General features: G+C 51.8%; 2 protein-coding genes across 6 annotated transcripts; both read left to right on the forward strand.

The window, feature by feature from the left end:
* The first annotated feature begins 910 nt into the window (after positions 1 to 910).
* STOML2 (stomatin like 2) lies at positions 911 to 4,204 on the forward strand. The gene is made up of 10 exons (XM_061201157.1): positions 911 to 1,018; positions 1,258 to 1,395; positions 1,865 to 1,964; positions 2,082 to 2,140; positions 2,232 to 2,333; positions 2,479 to 2,613; positions 2,773 to 2,917; positions 3,037 to 3,116; positions 3,363 to 3,491; positions 3,924 to 4,204. Exons 1-10 carry the CDS (start codon positions 974 to 976, stop codon positions 4,059 to 4,061), a joined length of 1,071 nt encoding a protein of 356 aa, XP_061057140.1. The 5' UTR covers positions 911 to 973; the 3' UTR covers positions 4,062 to 4,204.
* Positions 4,205 to 7,954: 3,750 nt separating this feature from the next.
* Positions 7,955 to 15,715, forward strand: PIGO (phosphatidylinositol glycan anchor biosynthesis class O). Of its 5 annotated transcripts, none has more exons than XM_061200303.1 (11): positions 7,955 to 7,994; positions 8,770 to 9,281; positions 9,885 to 10,028; positions 10,218 to 10,341; positions 11,008 to 11,167; positions 11,379 to 11,558; positions 11,807 to 13,331; positions 13,903 to 14,106; positions 14,324 to 14,538; positions 15,145 to 15,215; positions 15,369 to 15,715. In XM_061200303.1, exons 2-11 carry the CDS (start codon positions 8,771 to 8,773, stop codon positions 15,628 to 15,630), a joined length of 3,396 nt encoding a protein of 1,131 aa, XP_061056286.1. In that variant the 5' UTR covers positions 7,955 to 7,994; position 8,770; the 3' UTR covers positions 15,631 to 15,715. The 5 variants fall into 5 exon arrangements, with proteins under 5 accessions (XP_061056286.1, XP_061056285.1, XP_061056289.1 ...); XM_061200302.1 differs by having other exon boundaries at positions 7,966 to 7,994; positions 8,741 to 9,281; XM_061200306.1 differs by lacking the exon at positions 7,955 to 7,994 and having other exon boundaries at positions 8,001 to 9,281; positions 11,807 to 12,031; positions 13,280 to 13,331.
* Positions 15,716 to 15,803: the final 88 nt, after the last annotated feature.

The raw sequence follows: 15,803 nt of genomic DNA on the forward strand, positions 1-15,803 counted from the left end.
TAACTAGAGCTGGGACTCTGCCCTTTCCCCAGGAAAGAGGGCTGAGGCAGGGAAGTCTTAGGGGAGGCCCCCATGATTCTTAGGGTCTGGTCTTGCCCCTTTCACATAATGGGGTGGTGTGGTAGGGAAGGTTCTGCTGTAAAAGCTGAACTCTGAATGCGGATCTGGATTCTTACACTGGTTCTGTTGATGATTTTAGCTCCTCTGAGCTTCAGTGCTCTGATATGTAAAATGAGGGTGACTGTGCAAGTCTCCTAATGGATGTGACAGCATCGGAGATGTGTGCAGGGTGACATGCTCCAGAGAAGGCTGAATGTTGGGGCTGTGTGCTGGACTCTGTATGCGAGGGAACCTGGCCTGATAGACCCTGACGGGGTAGAGGAAGAAAAAGCTATGATGCCTTGGGAAAAGAGGGGAGGGGGAAACCTCAGTCCAATCACCGGGCAATGTTAGGCCCAGTCACCATGGTAACGGGAATGGGGTCAGTCCCCAGTGGGAGGGCTGGGTACAGCACAGCAGGACTACCAGAGAATGTCACTATGGCAACCACGGCAATGAGTCAGCTCCAATCGCTCGTCGCTATGGTGAAAGATGGGGGCGATCATACGCTCAGAAGGGTAAACTGAGTCTCCAGTGGGGATAAAGAATTCTGTGGGAAGCTTTTCTGGGCCACCTGCACGCGAAAAGTAGCCTCCATTTGGTCACCGTGTTCGGGATCTTGGGCTTGAGCAGCGAGAAAAAGAATAAGCTCCAGCCTTGAGCCCTCTCTAGAAGGTCTGCGTCTCCCAGCGAGCAACTTGATGCACGCTTCTGCCGAGTAACGCTGATTGGCTGAGTGTGGAAGGGGGAAGGGAAGGCCGGAAGTACATCCGGGGGAGTGGAAATACGGGAGGAAAGGCTCAGGTCCGGGCATCTAGAGCGACCGCTCTGCTCCGCGTCTCGTTGGTTCCGGAGGCCGCTGTGGCAGTGGGAAATGCTGGCGCGCGCGGTGCGGGGGTCTGGGGCCCTTTTGCTGAGGGTGAGTGCAAGGCATCCTTCTCTAAGGGTCGGGCCAGAGATCACCTGGGTCTTCAACTGGGAAGGGGCCAGATTCTAAGTGTGGGGAGAGAACTGGGATCGGAGGTTATGGTACTCGCCTGAGTTCCTTTCTGAAAACCCGTTAGGGTCGCGGTTTAAGGACATGCCTCCGGGACAGGCACCGAGAGGGGCGGGGTGCCCGGCCGACTGGGTCTCTGCTAATCCTCGTCTTCCCTTTAGGGCTCCGTGCAGGCTTCTGGCCGCGCTGCGCGCCGCGCCTCCTCTGGATTGCCCCGAAACACCGTGGTGCTGTTTGTGCCGCAGCAGGAGGCTTGGGTGGTGGAGCGAATGGGCCGATTCCACCGCATCCTGGAGCCTGTGAGAACCTCTTCTGCCCACCCCGGGCCAGCCTGAATCCCAATTCCCTCACGACATGGGGGAATAGGATGAGACCTCGTTGGGGCCTGCCTTCACCTTTGGCTTCTGACACCCCAGGCCAGACCTGGCAGGGCCCAGACTGCTGACGGTCATACCCATCTTACCACCTTTTCCCATTGCCCTAGCATCCCACAGGCCCCACGTTAGGAATCTCTTCTATTAATCCTCTCAGCTCCACCTGTCTGCATGGAAAAGGCTACTCTGCTGGCTCCTATCTCCTTGACTGTCCCTTCCATTCAGAGATCCAGCCTTACATTCCTATCCTTACATTCTTACGTACCAGTGACACCCCAAGCCTTCTGTTTTTCTGGGCAGAATCTATGTTGATTCCCTACCCACTCCAGGCCTAGCTTCGATCTCAACCCTACAGCCCCCCATCCTTCTGAAGACCTGTGACTCCTCTTCCCAGGGCTTGAATATCCTCATCCCTGTGTTAGACCGGATCCGATATGTGCAGAGTCTCAAGGAAATTGTCATCAACGTGCCTGAGCAGTCTGCCGTGACTCTTGGTGAGGGGTGCGGGGTGACATGGGTGCTCTGAGGCTATTAGGATGTGGTGGCAGGAGAAAGAGCTGACTGGGACCTGGAGGCCTGACCTCCTTTCTCTCCTGCTCCTGCACCTACAGACAATGTAACTCTGCAAATCGATGGAGTCCTTTACCTGCGCATCATGGACCCTTACAAGGTATCTGCTCTCTGCTTTATTCAGCTCCTGAGTTGCTCTCCTCACTGAAATCCTGCACGCAAGCTACTGACACTATCCATGCCCCTTTCAGGCAAGCTATGGTGTGGAGGACCCTGAGTATGCTGTCACCCAGCTAGCTCAGACAACCATGAGATCAGAGCTCGGCAAACTCTCTCTGGACAAAGTCTTCCGGGTAAGGGGATCTGAGCCAGAGTTAGGGTTTGAAGACACATACCTGGCACTCTCAGTCCTTTCTGGGGATCAGTTCCGGGACCTTCTCGGTTTAGCCGCCTGAAGGTTGGATTGAGGCCATGGAGCTTACACCTCTCTTCCTCCAGGAGCGGGAGTCCCTGAATGCTAACATCGTGGATGCTATCAACCAGGCTGCCGACTGCTGGGGCATCCGCTGCCTCCGTTATGAGATCAAGGATATCCATGTGCCGCCCCGGGTGAAAGAGTCCATGCAGATGCAGGTGGGGGCCAGAGAGGGATGGGGAAGAGTACTTCAGGATGCTCCAGTTGCATAGGGACCTGGACTCCCTTCCCTGTTGTGATGGGTACAGTTGCAGGTCTGTGTAAGAGTTTACTTTTACTCTGGTTTATTGTTGATGGGGCTTGCTGGGGGCTTCTAGGTGGAGGCAGAGCGGCGGAAACGGGCCACAGTTCTAGAGTCTGAGGGGACTCGAGAGTCGGCCATCAACGTGGCAGAGGGGAAGAAGCAGGCACAGATCCTGGCCTCTGAGGCAGAAAAGGCTGAACAAATAAATCAGGCAGCAGGTCAGCAGAGGGTAGAGGCTGAGGGATGAACAGGGTATGGGTCTTTGAGGCTTGGTACTGGGACAGGAGCTTTGGGGTACCCTGACCTCATAGGTCAAGCTCTGTCTCTTTTCTTCCAGGAGAGGCCAGTGCAGTTCTGGCCAAGGCCAAGGCTAAAGCTGAAGCTATTCGCGTCCTGGCTGCAGCTCTGACACAACATGTGAGAGACCCCCTAGGTGGGATTGGGGATCAGGAATTGGCAGTAGAAGAGGTTCTCTTATCTACCCTTGGGAGAAATTCCTGCCGTTTTGGTTCCATTGAGCCACATTACATGATCTCTTGTATTGTGATCTGCATATCCTCTTTCTAGGAACCTGATTTCTCTCCACTTCCTTTCCTCCCCCACCCCCCCCGACCCCCCATCCAAGTCTGTGATCTCTGATTTTTATCTTCCCTGTGGCCACAGAATGGAGATGCAGCAGCCTCACTGACTGTGGCTGAGCAGTATGTCAGCGCATTCTCTAAACTGGCCAAGGACTCCAACACTATCCTGCTGCCCTCCAACCCTGGCGACGTCACCAGTATGGTGGCTCAGGTTAGAGCGCCCTGAGGACCCAGCATAGAGCACCAGTGCCAGAGACTGAGACGCTACCACCACCACCATCACTTTCCCCATCGAGTCCTCTAGAGTGCCCTGAGACCTATACCTCTCTTCATCCCCTGAATGAGACACCCCCACTCATCCCTAGCAATAGGGAACCTCTTGAGACATCTTTCCTTTTTTTTTTTTCCTTTTTTTTTTTTTTTTTGCAGATGCCTGTATTAGTATTTTGAGGGTGACCCTGCTCTGGTAGTTTGTAACATTCCTAGAACCGACTCCAAAGCTTTTAAGACTGAGGCTTGAGAGAGAGAAAGGAAAAACAAGCTTACTGGCCCTGGCTCTACCTTCTTCCTTTGAGCCGTTGGTGGGTTGGGCTATGCCTTCTGCCATGTGTCATCATGGCTCTCTCTCTGTCCCTCTCCTCAGGCCATGGGTGTGTATGGGGCCCTCACCAAAGCCCCGGTGCCAGGAGCCCAGGACTCAGTCTCCAGCAGGAGCAGCAGAGATGTCCAGAGCACAGATGCAAGTCTTGATGAGGAACTTGATCGAGTCAAGCTGAGTTAATGGAGCTGGGCTTGGTCAGGGAGGCTGGGGACAGGGAAGCAGCACTCCCAGATTCTGGCTCGAGCCTCCCTGCCAAGATTTTGGTTATTATTTTTTTATTTGAACTTTAATCATGTAATAAACTTACCAATGGCAAACCAAAACTGTCCTCTTTGATTGGGGAATGAAGTTGGGAGAGTCACCGGTGTTCTCCTTGGATGACCACTGCCACCTCCAGTCCTGTCAGGTCTTGGGAACTGATTCCTCCATGAGCAACATTAAATGTCATGTAAAGTGAAATCATCCTGCCTGTCTTCAGGAGAAGCTGTGGGATACAGTGGAAGGATTAAACCACATGTCTACTGAACTGCCAGCTGGGGAGTGTAGTCCCCCCTCTTGCTAAGTGTAGGGCTGTGAATTTGAGGAGGTGTTGGGGTTTTTTTTAATGGGAAAGAGGACTGTCCTGGTGGAGTAGTGCTCAAAGGGTCCTCAGGGACTGAGGACACTCATTCGTTCATTCAAAAACATTCAATGCTCAGCCATAAGAAGGAACGAAATTGGGTCATTTGTAGAGACGTGGATGGACCTAGAGACTGTCATACAGAGTGAAGTAAGTGAGAAAGAGAAAAACAAATACCGTATATTAATGCATATATTTGGAACTTAGAAAAATGGTACAGATGAACCAGTTTGCAGGGCAGAAATAGAGACAGATGTAGAGAACAAACGTATGGACACCAAGGGGGGAAAGTGGCGGGGGGCAGGTGGTGGTGTGATGAATTGGAAGATTGGGATTGACATGTATACACTGATATGTATAAAATGGATAACTGATAAGAACCTGCTGTGTAAAAAAAAAAACAAAAAAAAAACATTCAATGATGTCTACCATGTGCCAAGCTCAGTGTTACAGAAGAACCCAAATCCTATGGTCCCTGTTTTCACAGGAAACAGAGCTACAAAGTGATAAGTGCTGAGGTGGAGGAAATTTCTGGCTGAGGGATCCTTGGGGGAGGAGCATATGTCACTTTGTGGGCAGCAAGGTTACCAACTCGGACATTGGGCTCAGGCTGGAAAAATCAGTGCTTTCATCAGGCTACGGTTGGGGACTGGAATATGCAAAGGCCCATGGCTCCAGAGAAGTTGGAGTATTCAGAGTTGTTCGCTGTGGCTGATGGGTGGGGTGTTAGGGGGTGTGACTATGTGGCAGGGGCCAAATCTCAGGGAGATAGGGTCCTGAAAGAGTTTGGACTTTATCTGGGGAGTGGGGGACATGAAGGGTTTTTCCCCTTCCCATGAAGAATTTTAAGAAGATTAAGGTAATCACATCAGAGTTTCAGATGGAGCTGTCCTGCTGCGATGTGGTCAGGGGATTTGAAGGAGAGATGGGAGGCTGGAAGGACAGTAAGAAGGCTACTTCAGTGGTCCTGGAGAGGGTGGTGAGGCCTGAACATAGGTAAGGGGCTTTGGGGATGAAGGTGGAGGGATATTTCAACATATTTCTGAATTAGAATTTATTCATTTATCCATTTAATAATTTTATTGAATCCCAACTATATGCCAGGCACCGAGGACATAGTAATAAAGAAAACAAAATTCCCTACTCTCAATGAGCTTACATTCTATTTGGAAGGGACAAATCATTAATAAGATGTATAGTATTCCAGATGCTGATGAGTTGTACTACAGAGGGAAGTAAAGAAAGGAAGGGAGATGGGGAACTTGAGAGGAGGGCTGTAACATTAAGTAGAGGGTTACAGGAAGCCTCACTGATGGTACATTTAAGCTTAGGTACGGAGACGAGGAGGGTAAGGCCCATTTGGGCATCTGGGAGTAAAGCTGACAGGAGTTGGAAATGCAAAGGTCCAGAGGCAGAGCGTGGCTGCCTTGTAATGTGAAGAGCAAAGCAACTACAGTGGATGGAACTGAGTTAAGGAAACAAGTGGCAGCTAGATGAATCAAAGAAGGAAGTGGGGAGTCAGTGTGTAGATTTGTAGGGCCATGTAGAACCACTACAAGAATTTAGGCTTTACTCTGAGATGAGAAACCATTGGAGAGGTTTTTTGTTTTGTTTTAAATGGTAGCTTTTCTGAGATATAATTCACATACAATGTGATTCACCTGCTTAAAGTGTAAATTCAGTAATTTGTAGTATATTCACAGAATTGGGCAACCATCACAATTTAGAACATTTTCATCACTGCTCCCCATCCCCACCCCGCCACAAAACCCCTGTACCCATTAGTAGTCACTCCTCTCTCCCCTCAACCCTAGACAACCACTAATTTACTTTCTGTATCTGTAGATTTACATATTCATGTAAATGGAATAATACGTGCTATTTTGTGATTGGCTTCTTTCACTTAGCATGGTTTTTTTTTTTTAATATTTATTTATTTGGCTGTACCAGGTCTTAGTTGTGGCACCCGGGCTCTTCGATGCCACGTGCGGGATCTTCATTGCAGCCTGCAGGATCTTTAGTTGCGGCATGTGGGATCTAGTTCCCTGACCAGGGATCGAACCTGGGCCCCCTGCATCAGGAGCGTGGAGTCTTAGCCACTGAACCACTACGGAAGTCCCCTAGTGAGCATGTTTTTAAGTTTCATTCATGTAGTTGCATGTAACCACTTGTAGTACGTCATCCCTTTTTTTTTTGGCCAAACAATATTCTATTGTATAGATATAGCATATTTTGTTCATCCATTTATCGGTGAAGGCCATTTGGGTTGTTTCCACCTTTTGGCTATTATGATAATGCTACTATGAACCTTCATGTGCAAGTTTTTGCGTGGCCACAGGTTTTTCATTTCTCTTGGGTATATACCTACGAGTGGAATTGCTGGGTCATATGGTAGCTCTATGTTTAACCTTTGCAAGAATTGCCAGACTTCTTTTCAAAAGCTGCTGCACCATTTTTCAATTCCAACAGCAGTTTATGAGGGTTCACATTTCTTCACACCCACATCAATACTTGTTATTTATCTTTTTTATTATAGCCATCCTCCTGTGTTTAAAGTGGTATCTCCAGCGTTTCCCTGATGGCTAATAATGTTGAGCATCTTCTCATGTGTTAATTGTTCATTTATATATTTTCTTCGGGACTTCCCTGGTGGCACAGTGGTTAAGAATCCGCCTGCCAATGCAGGGGACACGGGTTCGAGCCCTGGTCCGGGAAGATCCCACATGCTGCAGAGCAACTAAGCCCTTGTGCCACAACTACTGAGCCCGCATGCTGCAACTACTGAAGCCTGCATGCCTAGAGCCCGTGCTCCGCAACAAGAGAAGACACTGCAAAGAGAAGCCTGCACACCGCAACGAAGAGTGGCCCCCGCTCCCTGCAACTAGAGAAAGCCCGCGCACAGGAACAAAGACCAACGCAGCCAAAAATTAAAAAAAAAAAAAAAGTCTTCTTTGGAGAAATGTCTATTCAGATCCTTTGCCCATTAAAAAAAATTTTTTTTTAATTGAAATATAGTTGATTTACAATGTTGTGCCTCTTTGCCCATTTTTGAATTGGATTGTCTTATTACTGAGTTGTAAGATTCATCCTTGGAAAGGATGAATAATAAAATCTATCAGTTGGAGTCAGCTTGGCAAAAAGGGGGAAATAAATATTATCCCTATTTTACAGATGAGGTAGTGCCCAATAATGACAGTGAGTGGCAGGGCTAGGATTCAAGCTAAGTTTGGTTCCAGAGGCCTAGATCTTAGTCTTAACCAAGAATGGACAGTGGCTCCCTGAACTCTTCTAGTTTAGTGCCTTGCCCCCAATTCTAAATTACTATACTCTCCCATCGAACTCCGTCTCTGGCCAGCCTTGCGTTCCTTGCCGAACTTCCTCGGAGGCGCCAGCAGATGGCGATCGGGACCCCCGAGGGTCGCTCTAGCCGGCGCACGCACCTCTGTGGTGCCAGGCCGCAGGCGCCGACGCTGCACTTCCGGGCGCCATTCAAGGTGAGCCAGGGTTTCCCCAAATCCCCTTGCGCTCGGTTTTGCCCGAAGTTAGGGGCCCTTCCACCCCACTCAGAGCTCGCAGTCTAGCGGGCCCCGTACCCAGGTCAGGGTGCCCAGCCGGAGGCCGGGTAGCCACCTGAGGAGGCAGAGCCATCCGGACGTCTGGGTCCCAGCGAGGCCCAACTGCCTCAAGACCTCGCACCTCTGCCGTGCTGCGCCGGGGAGGTCGCGCTTCTGGTCTCCTGGCGATCCTGGCTGTCCGGAAGTGGAGTAGGACTCCTTCTCTTCGTCCCCTGGGTCCCCGCCAGGCGGCGCCATCAGCCTGGCCGGGATTCCCCTGCGGCTGCGAGCCCTGGTCACTCCAGGGGTGTTCAAATTGGCGAGGAGAGAGGAGAAACGGGCTGTCAGAAAGCAGTCTACCACTTGGAATAAGTTTCCCTCGTGGACTGTGTTTTCCATCATTAGGATCTCCTGGCGTACAAATTCCTATGCTCTACCCCCGAAGATCCTGATTCAGGGGATCTGGGGTGGCGCCTGGAAATCACCATTTTAAAACAGCTGCTCCAGGTTGATGCCCATAGTCTGCGCACCTCGCCTTCAGAAACGCTGGTATAACTGGTGGAGAGGAACATTGCATTGGGTTGGCTATGGGACTGTTTATCTTCAGGAAGGCTTCCAAGAGGAAGTGATTCTAGCTGGGCTTTGTATTGAGAGACTAGACTATCTGCTGATTCTTTGCCTCACAGTTATGAATTCCCTCCCCCGCCACCACCAGGATGCGGAAGATCTCAGTGCTGCTCTTCCTGGCCTGGGTGGGCTTCCTCTTCTACGCCGGCATTGCTCTCTTCACCAGTGGCTTCCTGCTCACCCGTTTGGAGCTCACGAACCATAGCAGCTGCCAAGAGCCCCCAGGCCCTGGGTCCCTGCCATGGGGGAGCCGAGGGGAGCCCGGGGCCTGCTGGATGGCTTCCCGATTCTCCCGGCTTGTGTTGGTGCTGATAGACGCTCTGCGATTTGACTTTGCCCAGCCCCAGCTCTCACATGTTTCTGGGGAGCCTCCCGTCTCCCTGCCCTTCCTGGGCAAACTGGGCTTCTTGCAGAGGATCCTGGAAATTCAGCCCCACCATGCCAGGCTCTACCAGTCCAGGGTTGACCCCCCGACCACCACCATGCAGCGCCTCAAGGCCCTCACCACCGGCTCACTGCCTACCTTTATTGACGCTGGCAGTAATTTTGCCAGCTACGCCATAGCGGAAGACAATCTCGTTAAGCAGCTTACCAGTACAGGTTAGTCGGGCCTCTTTGGTGGCCAGGAGTACCTTGGCAAATTTCTTTAGACGTCAGAGAGCCAGAACTTTGGGTGCCCAGCTGCATGCTTAACTAGGAGTACAGGAAGGAGAAAGAGACCCTGGCTCTGTATGCAGGGAGCTCAGGTCCAGGCTCTGTCCTTCTGGCGTTTCTAATCTGCATGGGGTATTGGTTTTACTTTGGGCGAGCCTCAGTAAAGGGGCAGGGGAGAGACGAAAAGAAGATGTGGGTCTGGTATTTTCAAAAGCGTGGAGAAGAGAGCAGAGGGTCCAGGCCCTGTCCACTCACTGACTGGGAAAAAGCAAGATGTACCCAGGAAAAATAGAGCAGCAGAGATGGCCAGGGGCTGAGGACTAGCAGAGCTTTTTATAGGAATAAGTAGTAAAAGGTCTGGGTGGAGTATGGTTACCAGGGAAAGCTTCCTGGCAGAAAATTTTAGGCCTTGAAGGATAAAGAGTTGTTGGATGGAACTGCTGTGCCTTAGAGTGCATGGTTGGGATTTCTGATAGATCTTTAAAAGGCCTCTCCTCTTCCCCCTCCCCTGACTCCTGCTCAGGCTGTGACCCACTCATGTCCCTGCAGGAAGGCGTGTGGTCTTCATGGGAGATGAAACCTGGAACGATCTTTTTCCTGGAGCTTTTTCCCAAGCTTTCTTTTTCCCGTCCTTCGATGTTAGAGACCTACACACAGTGGACAATGGTATCCTGGAACACCTCTACCCAACCAGTGAGCACGGGGCCAGAGGCAGGCCTGACTAAGACTGGGAGCTGGGGAGGGCCACGTCAGTCCACAAATTCTGAACCTCCCATGGATGCAGTGGCCTGGGCTTGTGCCCCTGGACATAGGAGCATCAGAGCCTGGCTGGGGTTGAGGAGTGGGCCTTAGTCCCCTGTGCTTAGGTTCTCTCCTTCACAGTGGACAGTGGTGAATGGGATGTGCTGATTACTCACTTCCTGGGTGTGGATCACTGTGGCCACAAGCATGGCCCTCATCATCCTGAAATGGCCAAGAAACTTAGCCAAATGGACCAAGTGATCCAGTGAGTGTGGGATATTGGCTGGGGGAGTGGGTTTGTGTCTGAGAATCTCATAATATATGGTCCCAAGAGAAAAAAATCTTTATTTGGAACTCTTACTTGGTTGAATTCTGTCTTCTCTAGGCCTTTTTCTGAAGCTAGGGGCCTCATCTGTTTTGAATAACTTAGCATGTGATTTTGGGCAGTAGAGTTATGACCGAAGAGGTGTTTTTTTGCCAGAGGTCTAGGCCCTACTAGTGGAAGTTATGGCTGGGGGTGAATGGGCCCCTGAGAAAAATCTTTTTAAAATTAATTTATTAATTAATTAATTTATTTTTGGCTGTGTTGGGTCTTCATTGCTGCGCGCGGGCTTTCTCTCGTTGTGGCGAGCAGGGGCTACTTTTTGTTGCGGTGTGTGGGCTTCTCATTGCGGTGGCTTCTCTTGTTGCAGAGCACGGGTTCTAGGCACGTGGGCTTCAGTAGTTGTGGCTCGTGGGCTCTAGAGCACGGGCAGGCTCAGTAGTTGTGGCGCACGGGCTTAGTTGCTCTGCGGCATGTGGGATCTTCCCGGACCAGGGCTCGAACCCGTGTCCCCTGCATTGGCAGGTGGATTCTTAACCACTGCACCACCAGGGAAGTCCCTGAGAAAAGTCTTTATCCCTACCTCCTGACACATTTCTTGGCCCCCAGGGGACTCGTGGAGCGTCTGGAGAATGACACACTGCTGGTAGTGACTGGGGACCATGGGATGACCACGAGTGGGAACCATGGAGGGGACAGTGAGCTGGAGACCTCAGCTGCACTTTTTCTGTATAGTCCCACAGCCCTCTTCCCCAGCGCCCCACCAGAGGTGAGGCCTGAGGTGTGCTTTGTGTGGTTACCCGCTATTCAATCCACATCATAATCGTAGCATCCTTGTGGATCCCTCCATTTTAAGCCCCCAAATTCATAACCCTGGGCATCCCCCATTCTTATTTCCTACCTAGGCCCCTATGTCTTCCATCCTAAACACTGACCTCAGCTCTTTGTTGAACCCGTTGACCCCTGTCCTTGTTCTCTAGGAGCCAAAGGTAATTCCTCAAATCAGCCTTGTGCCTACGCTGGCCCTGCTGTTGGGCCTGCCCATCCCATTTGGGAACATCGGGGAGGTGATAGCTGAGGTGTTCTCAGAGGTCGAAGACTCCCAGCCTCACTCTTCTACTCTGGCCCAAGCCTCAGCTCTCCATCTCAATGCCCAGCAGGTAGGTAATGGGCTGGGCTTCCAGGTGACAGAGTTAGGTTGAGCATGGGAGAAGCATAATGACCCACTCTGTTGTCCTTTGTTCAGTCTTAATATCACATTCCATAGCCAAGTACTCCCTCTCTCCCTGTCCTGGACGGAGTTTGGGTCCCTGATTTCTACGTACCCCATATGGTAATACCTGTCCTTGCCTGTGTCCCAGTTCACGTCTCTGAGCTTTTCCCCTTGGTCTCTGATCTTTTCTGCCAGGTGTCCCGATTTCTTCACACCTACTCAACTGCTGCTCAGGACCTCCAAGTTAAGGAGCTTCATCGACTGCAGAACCTCTTCTCCAAGGCTTCTGCTGACTACCAGCGGCTTCTGCAGAGCCCCCAGGGGGCTGAGGCAGCACTACAGATTGTGATTACTGAGCTGCAGCAGTTCCTGCGGGGAGTTCGGGCCATGTGCATTGAGTCTTGGGCTCGTTTTTCTCTGGTCCGCATGGCAGGGGGTGCTGCTCTCTTGGCTGCTACCTGCTTTCTTTGCCTACTGGTATCCCAGTGGGCAACATCCCCAGGCTTCTGTTTCCGCCCTCTCCTAATACCCATGGCCTGGGGTTTGACTGGGGCCGTAGTGTGTGCTGGACTCCTGGCAACTACTGGGCTGAAGCTGGATTCAGTGGTTCTAGGGGCCATGGCTGCAGTGGGCTCACTTCTGCCTTTTCTGTGGAAAGCCTGGGCTGGCTGGGGAGCTAAGAGGCCCCTGGCAGCCCTGCTTCCCATGCCTGAGCCTGTCCTGTTACTCCTGCTCATTCGCTTTGCTGGCTTCTTCTCTGATAGCTTTGTTATAGCCGAGGCCAGGGCCGCCCCCTTCCTTTTGATCTCACTCATCTTGCTCCTGGTTGCCCAGCTTCACTGGGAGGGCAAGCTGCTGCCACCTAAGCTACTCACAATACCTCGCCTTGGCTTTCTGACCCCAGCAGGCCCCCCACATCACAATGGCACGCATGCCCTGGGGCTTGGAGTTGGGTTGCTTTTATGTATAAGGCTAGCTGGGCTTTTTCATCGATGCCCTGAAGAGACGCCTGCTTGCAGCTCCTCTCCCTGGCTGAGTCCCCTGGCATCCATGGTGGGTGGTCGAGCCAAGAATGTGTGGTATGGAGCTTGTGTGGGGGCGCTGGCGGCCCTGTTAGCTGCCGTGCGCCTGTGGCTTCGCCGCTATGGTAATCTCAAGAGCCCTGAGCCCCCTGTGCTCTTTGTGCGCTGGGGGCTGCCACTGATGGGACTAGGCACTGCCGCCTACTGGGCCTTGGCATCAGGGGCGGATGAAGCACCCCCCCGTCTCCGGGCCCTGGTCGCTGGGGCATCAGTTATGTTACCTAGGGCTGTGGCCGGGTTGGCTGCTTCAGGGCTCATGCTGCTGCTCTGGAGGCCTGTGACGGTGCTGGTGAAAGCTGCAGCGGGTGCTCCACGGACCAGGACTGTCCTCACTCCCTTCTCAGGCCCCCCCACTTCTCAGGCTGACCTGGATTATGTGGTTCCTCAAATCTACCGACACATGCAGGAGGAGTTCCGGGGCCGGCTAGAGAGGACCAAATCTCAGGGCCCCCTGACGGTGGCCGCCTATCAGTTGGGGAGTGTCTACTCAGCTGCTATGGTCACGGCCCTTACCCTCTTGGCCTTTCCACTTCTGCTATTGCATGCAGAGCGCATTAGCCTTGTGTTCCTGCTTCTGTTTCTGCAGAGCTTCCTTCTCCTGCATCTGCTTGCTGCTGGGATACCCATCACCACCCCTGGTAAATACATATCTCAGCCCTGATTCATCCAAGGACAGTAGTGATGTGAATTCAGCCCCTCTTATTTTCAGGGAGGTGTTGCTCCTCAGGTTCTTCACCTTGATACAGGGTCTCACGCCCCAACAGTTGAGAGGGTCTTCCTGATGTCCTGTCTCTTATCTGCTGTAGCCAAGCTAATTGATCCCTCCCACTGGCTTTCAGGGCCAGCAGGGTTCATGGAGGAGGGAGACAAACAGTACTCCAAGACTCAATTCTTATGGAAATGCTGCATCCTCGTGAGCGCATTTCCTGATTCTCCAGTGATGAGAGTGGTGAATTACGAGTATATTCACCACTCATAGTGAGCTGTGTGTATATGAGAGAAAGAGGGTGACCACAGATTAGAGCAGTGGGGCTTTGTGCCACGGAGGGAATTAGAATAACAGAGTGTTGACTATTAGAAGCTTGGAGTGATGGGCATGCTCGTGTGTAAGAGACAGCACTGAGGTAGTAGGTGTATATGATCTTGGGGCAGTGGGCTGTGGGTTAGGGAGTGGGACGTGACTGTAAAGAGGCATATCTCTTCCCCCAGGTCCTTTTACTGTGCCTTGGCAGGCAGTCTCTGCTTGGGCCTTCATGGCAACACAGACCTTCTATTCCACGGGTCACCAGCCCGTCTTCCCAGCTATCCATTGGCATGCTGCCTTCGTGGGAGTCCCAGAGGGTCATGACTTTACCTGGCTGTCTGCTTTGCTGGTGGGAACCAACACCTTTGCCTCCCATATCCTCTTTGCAGGTACCTCCTCATTCCTCCCTTGCTTCCATTGTTTACTCTGGCTTCGTGGAAGGAAAGGAAACCCCAGGATTTGAGTGGGGAAATGTGATTTTGTTAGATCTTTGGCACCCCTTGGCCTTTGCTAATTGGAGGCTGAGCCAACTAGGGTAGTTGGGGGCCAGGGTGGCCTGGTCTCTGGGTCCTCCATTGATTCTAGCCCTGCCTTCCTCTGAGGCAGTAGGTTGCCCATTGCTCCTGCTCTGGCCCTTTCTCTGTGAGAGTCAAGGGCCCCGGAAGAGGCGGCAGCCCCCAGGGAATGAAGCAGAGGCCAGAGTCAGGCCTGAGGAGGAGGAGGAGCCACTGATGGAGATGCGGCTCCGGGATGCGCCTCACCACTTCAATGCAGCGCTGCTGCAGCTGGGCCTCAAGTACCTCTTTGTCCTTGGTATTCAGGTGGGTGCAGGGGAGAGATCATGGAGTTAGTTTTCTCATGCATGTACATCACATTCTTTCACACTTTGCCAAAACCCTAGGAGAGAGCCTTGACTGAGGTATAGATAAGCGAAGTGATTGCCCGAAGGCCAGTGACTTCAAATGGCAGTATTAAGACTTGAACCTGGGTCTCCTTCATCCTAGTCTTGAATTGTTTCCTCTCTGCAAGCTAGATCTGGACCTGATGGTTGCATCCAGGGATTACTCCATTAGTGGACAGACTGGAAAAGCTGAGGTGATGGCCAGGATTCTTTCCCAAGCTGTGATCGTTGATCTTCTTTTCCTTCAGAGGCAGAAGGTGTGACTCTGACATTCCCTCCACCCTGGGAGGCAGAGCCTGAGTGTCAGTGGCACAGATGAATAGTGCTTGCCCAAGGTCACACTGCAAGTCGTGGTTGGGCCAGGAAAAGAATTAGGTCTCCTAACTCCTAGCCCAGGGTTTTTTTCCACTGACACACACTACTTTCCTTCCCCTTCCATTCTTCACGGGGACCTGCAGCAGTTCTCTGTTTGACCTGCTTCCTCCTCCCCTTCCTTAATAACTTGATCCCTCCTCTCTTCCCTTAGATTTTGGCCTGTGCCTTGGCAGCCTCCATCCTCCGCAGGCATCTCATGGTCTGGAAGGTGTTTGCCCCCAAGTGAGTGGATTTGCTTGAGAAGTATTGGTGTGGGGGAGGGTGAAGCTTGGAGCAAACAATGAACATCCAGAGTGGACAAGGTTTTGCCTCAGCAGGGAAAAGGCTCTAGGCCTCCTGTCTGTGTCCTTTGAGATTCTCCACCTTTCTTTGCAGGTTCATTTTTGAGGCCATGGGCTTCATTGTGAGCAGCGTGGGACTTTGCCTGGGCATAGCTTTGGTGATGCGAGTGGATGGTGCTGTGAGCTCCTGGTTCAGGCAGTTAGTTCTGGCCCAGCAGAAAGCTGGAGAACAGTCTAGCCTGGTCTATATGGGTGCTGGATCATCTGCAAGAGAGGCTCAGTCACACCTCTTACCACCGTACAGCCAGGATCTACTGGCATCTGGGACTTCATTATTTTATAATTCAAAATCATAGTGGAGCCTAATCCGTAACTCCTGCTTTGGATACATCTGAGAGACTGAGGGGCTGCCTCCGAAGTGGAATAAAATAATGATGTAAATATGTGTGTCTGAGGTGTGGGGGAGCCCCCACTGTCCTGTAGGGGATATGAGGAGGGCCAATCTCCCCTCATCCAGGCACAGATGGGA

This window comes from Eubalaena glacialis, chromosome 9 (genome assembly GCF_028564815.1).
Source record: "Eubalaena glacialis isolate mEubGla1 chromosome 9, mEubGla1.1.hap2.+ XY, whole genome shotgun sequence".
NCBI lineage: Eukaryota > Metazoa > Chordata > Mammalia > Artiodactyla > Balaenidae > Eubalaena > Eubalaena glacialis.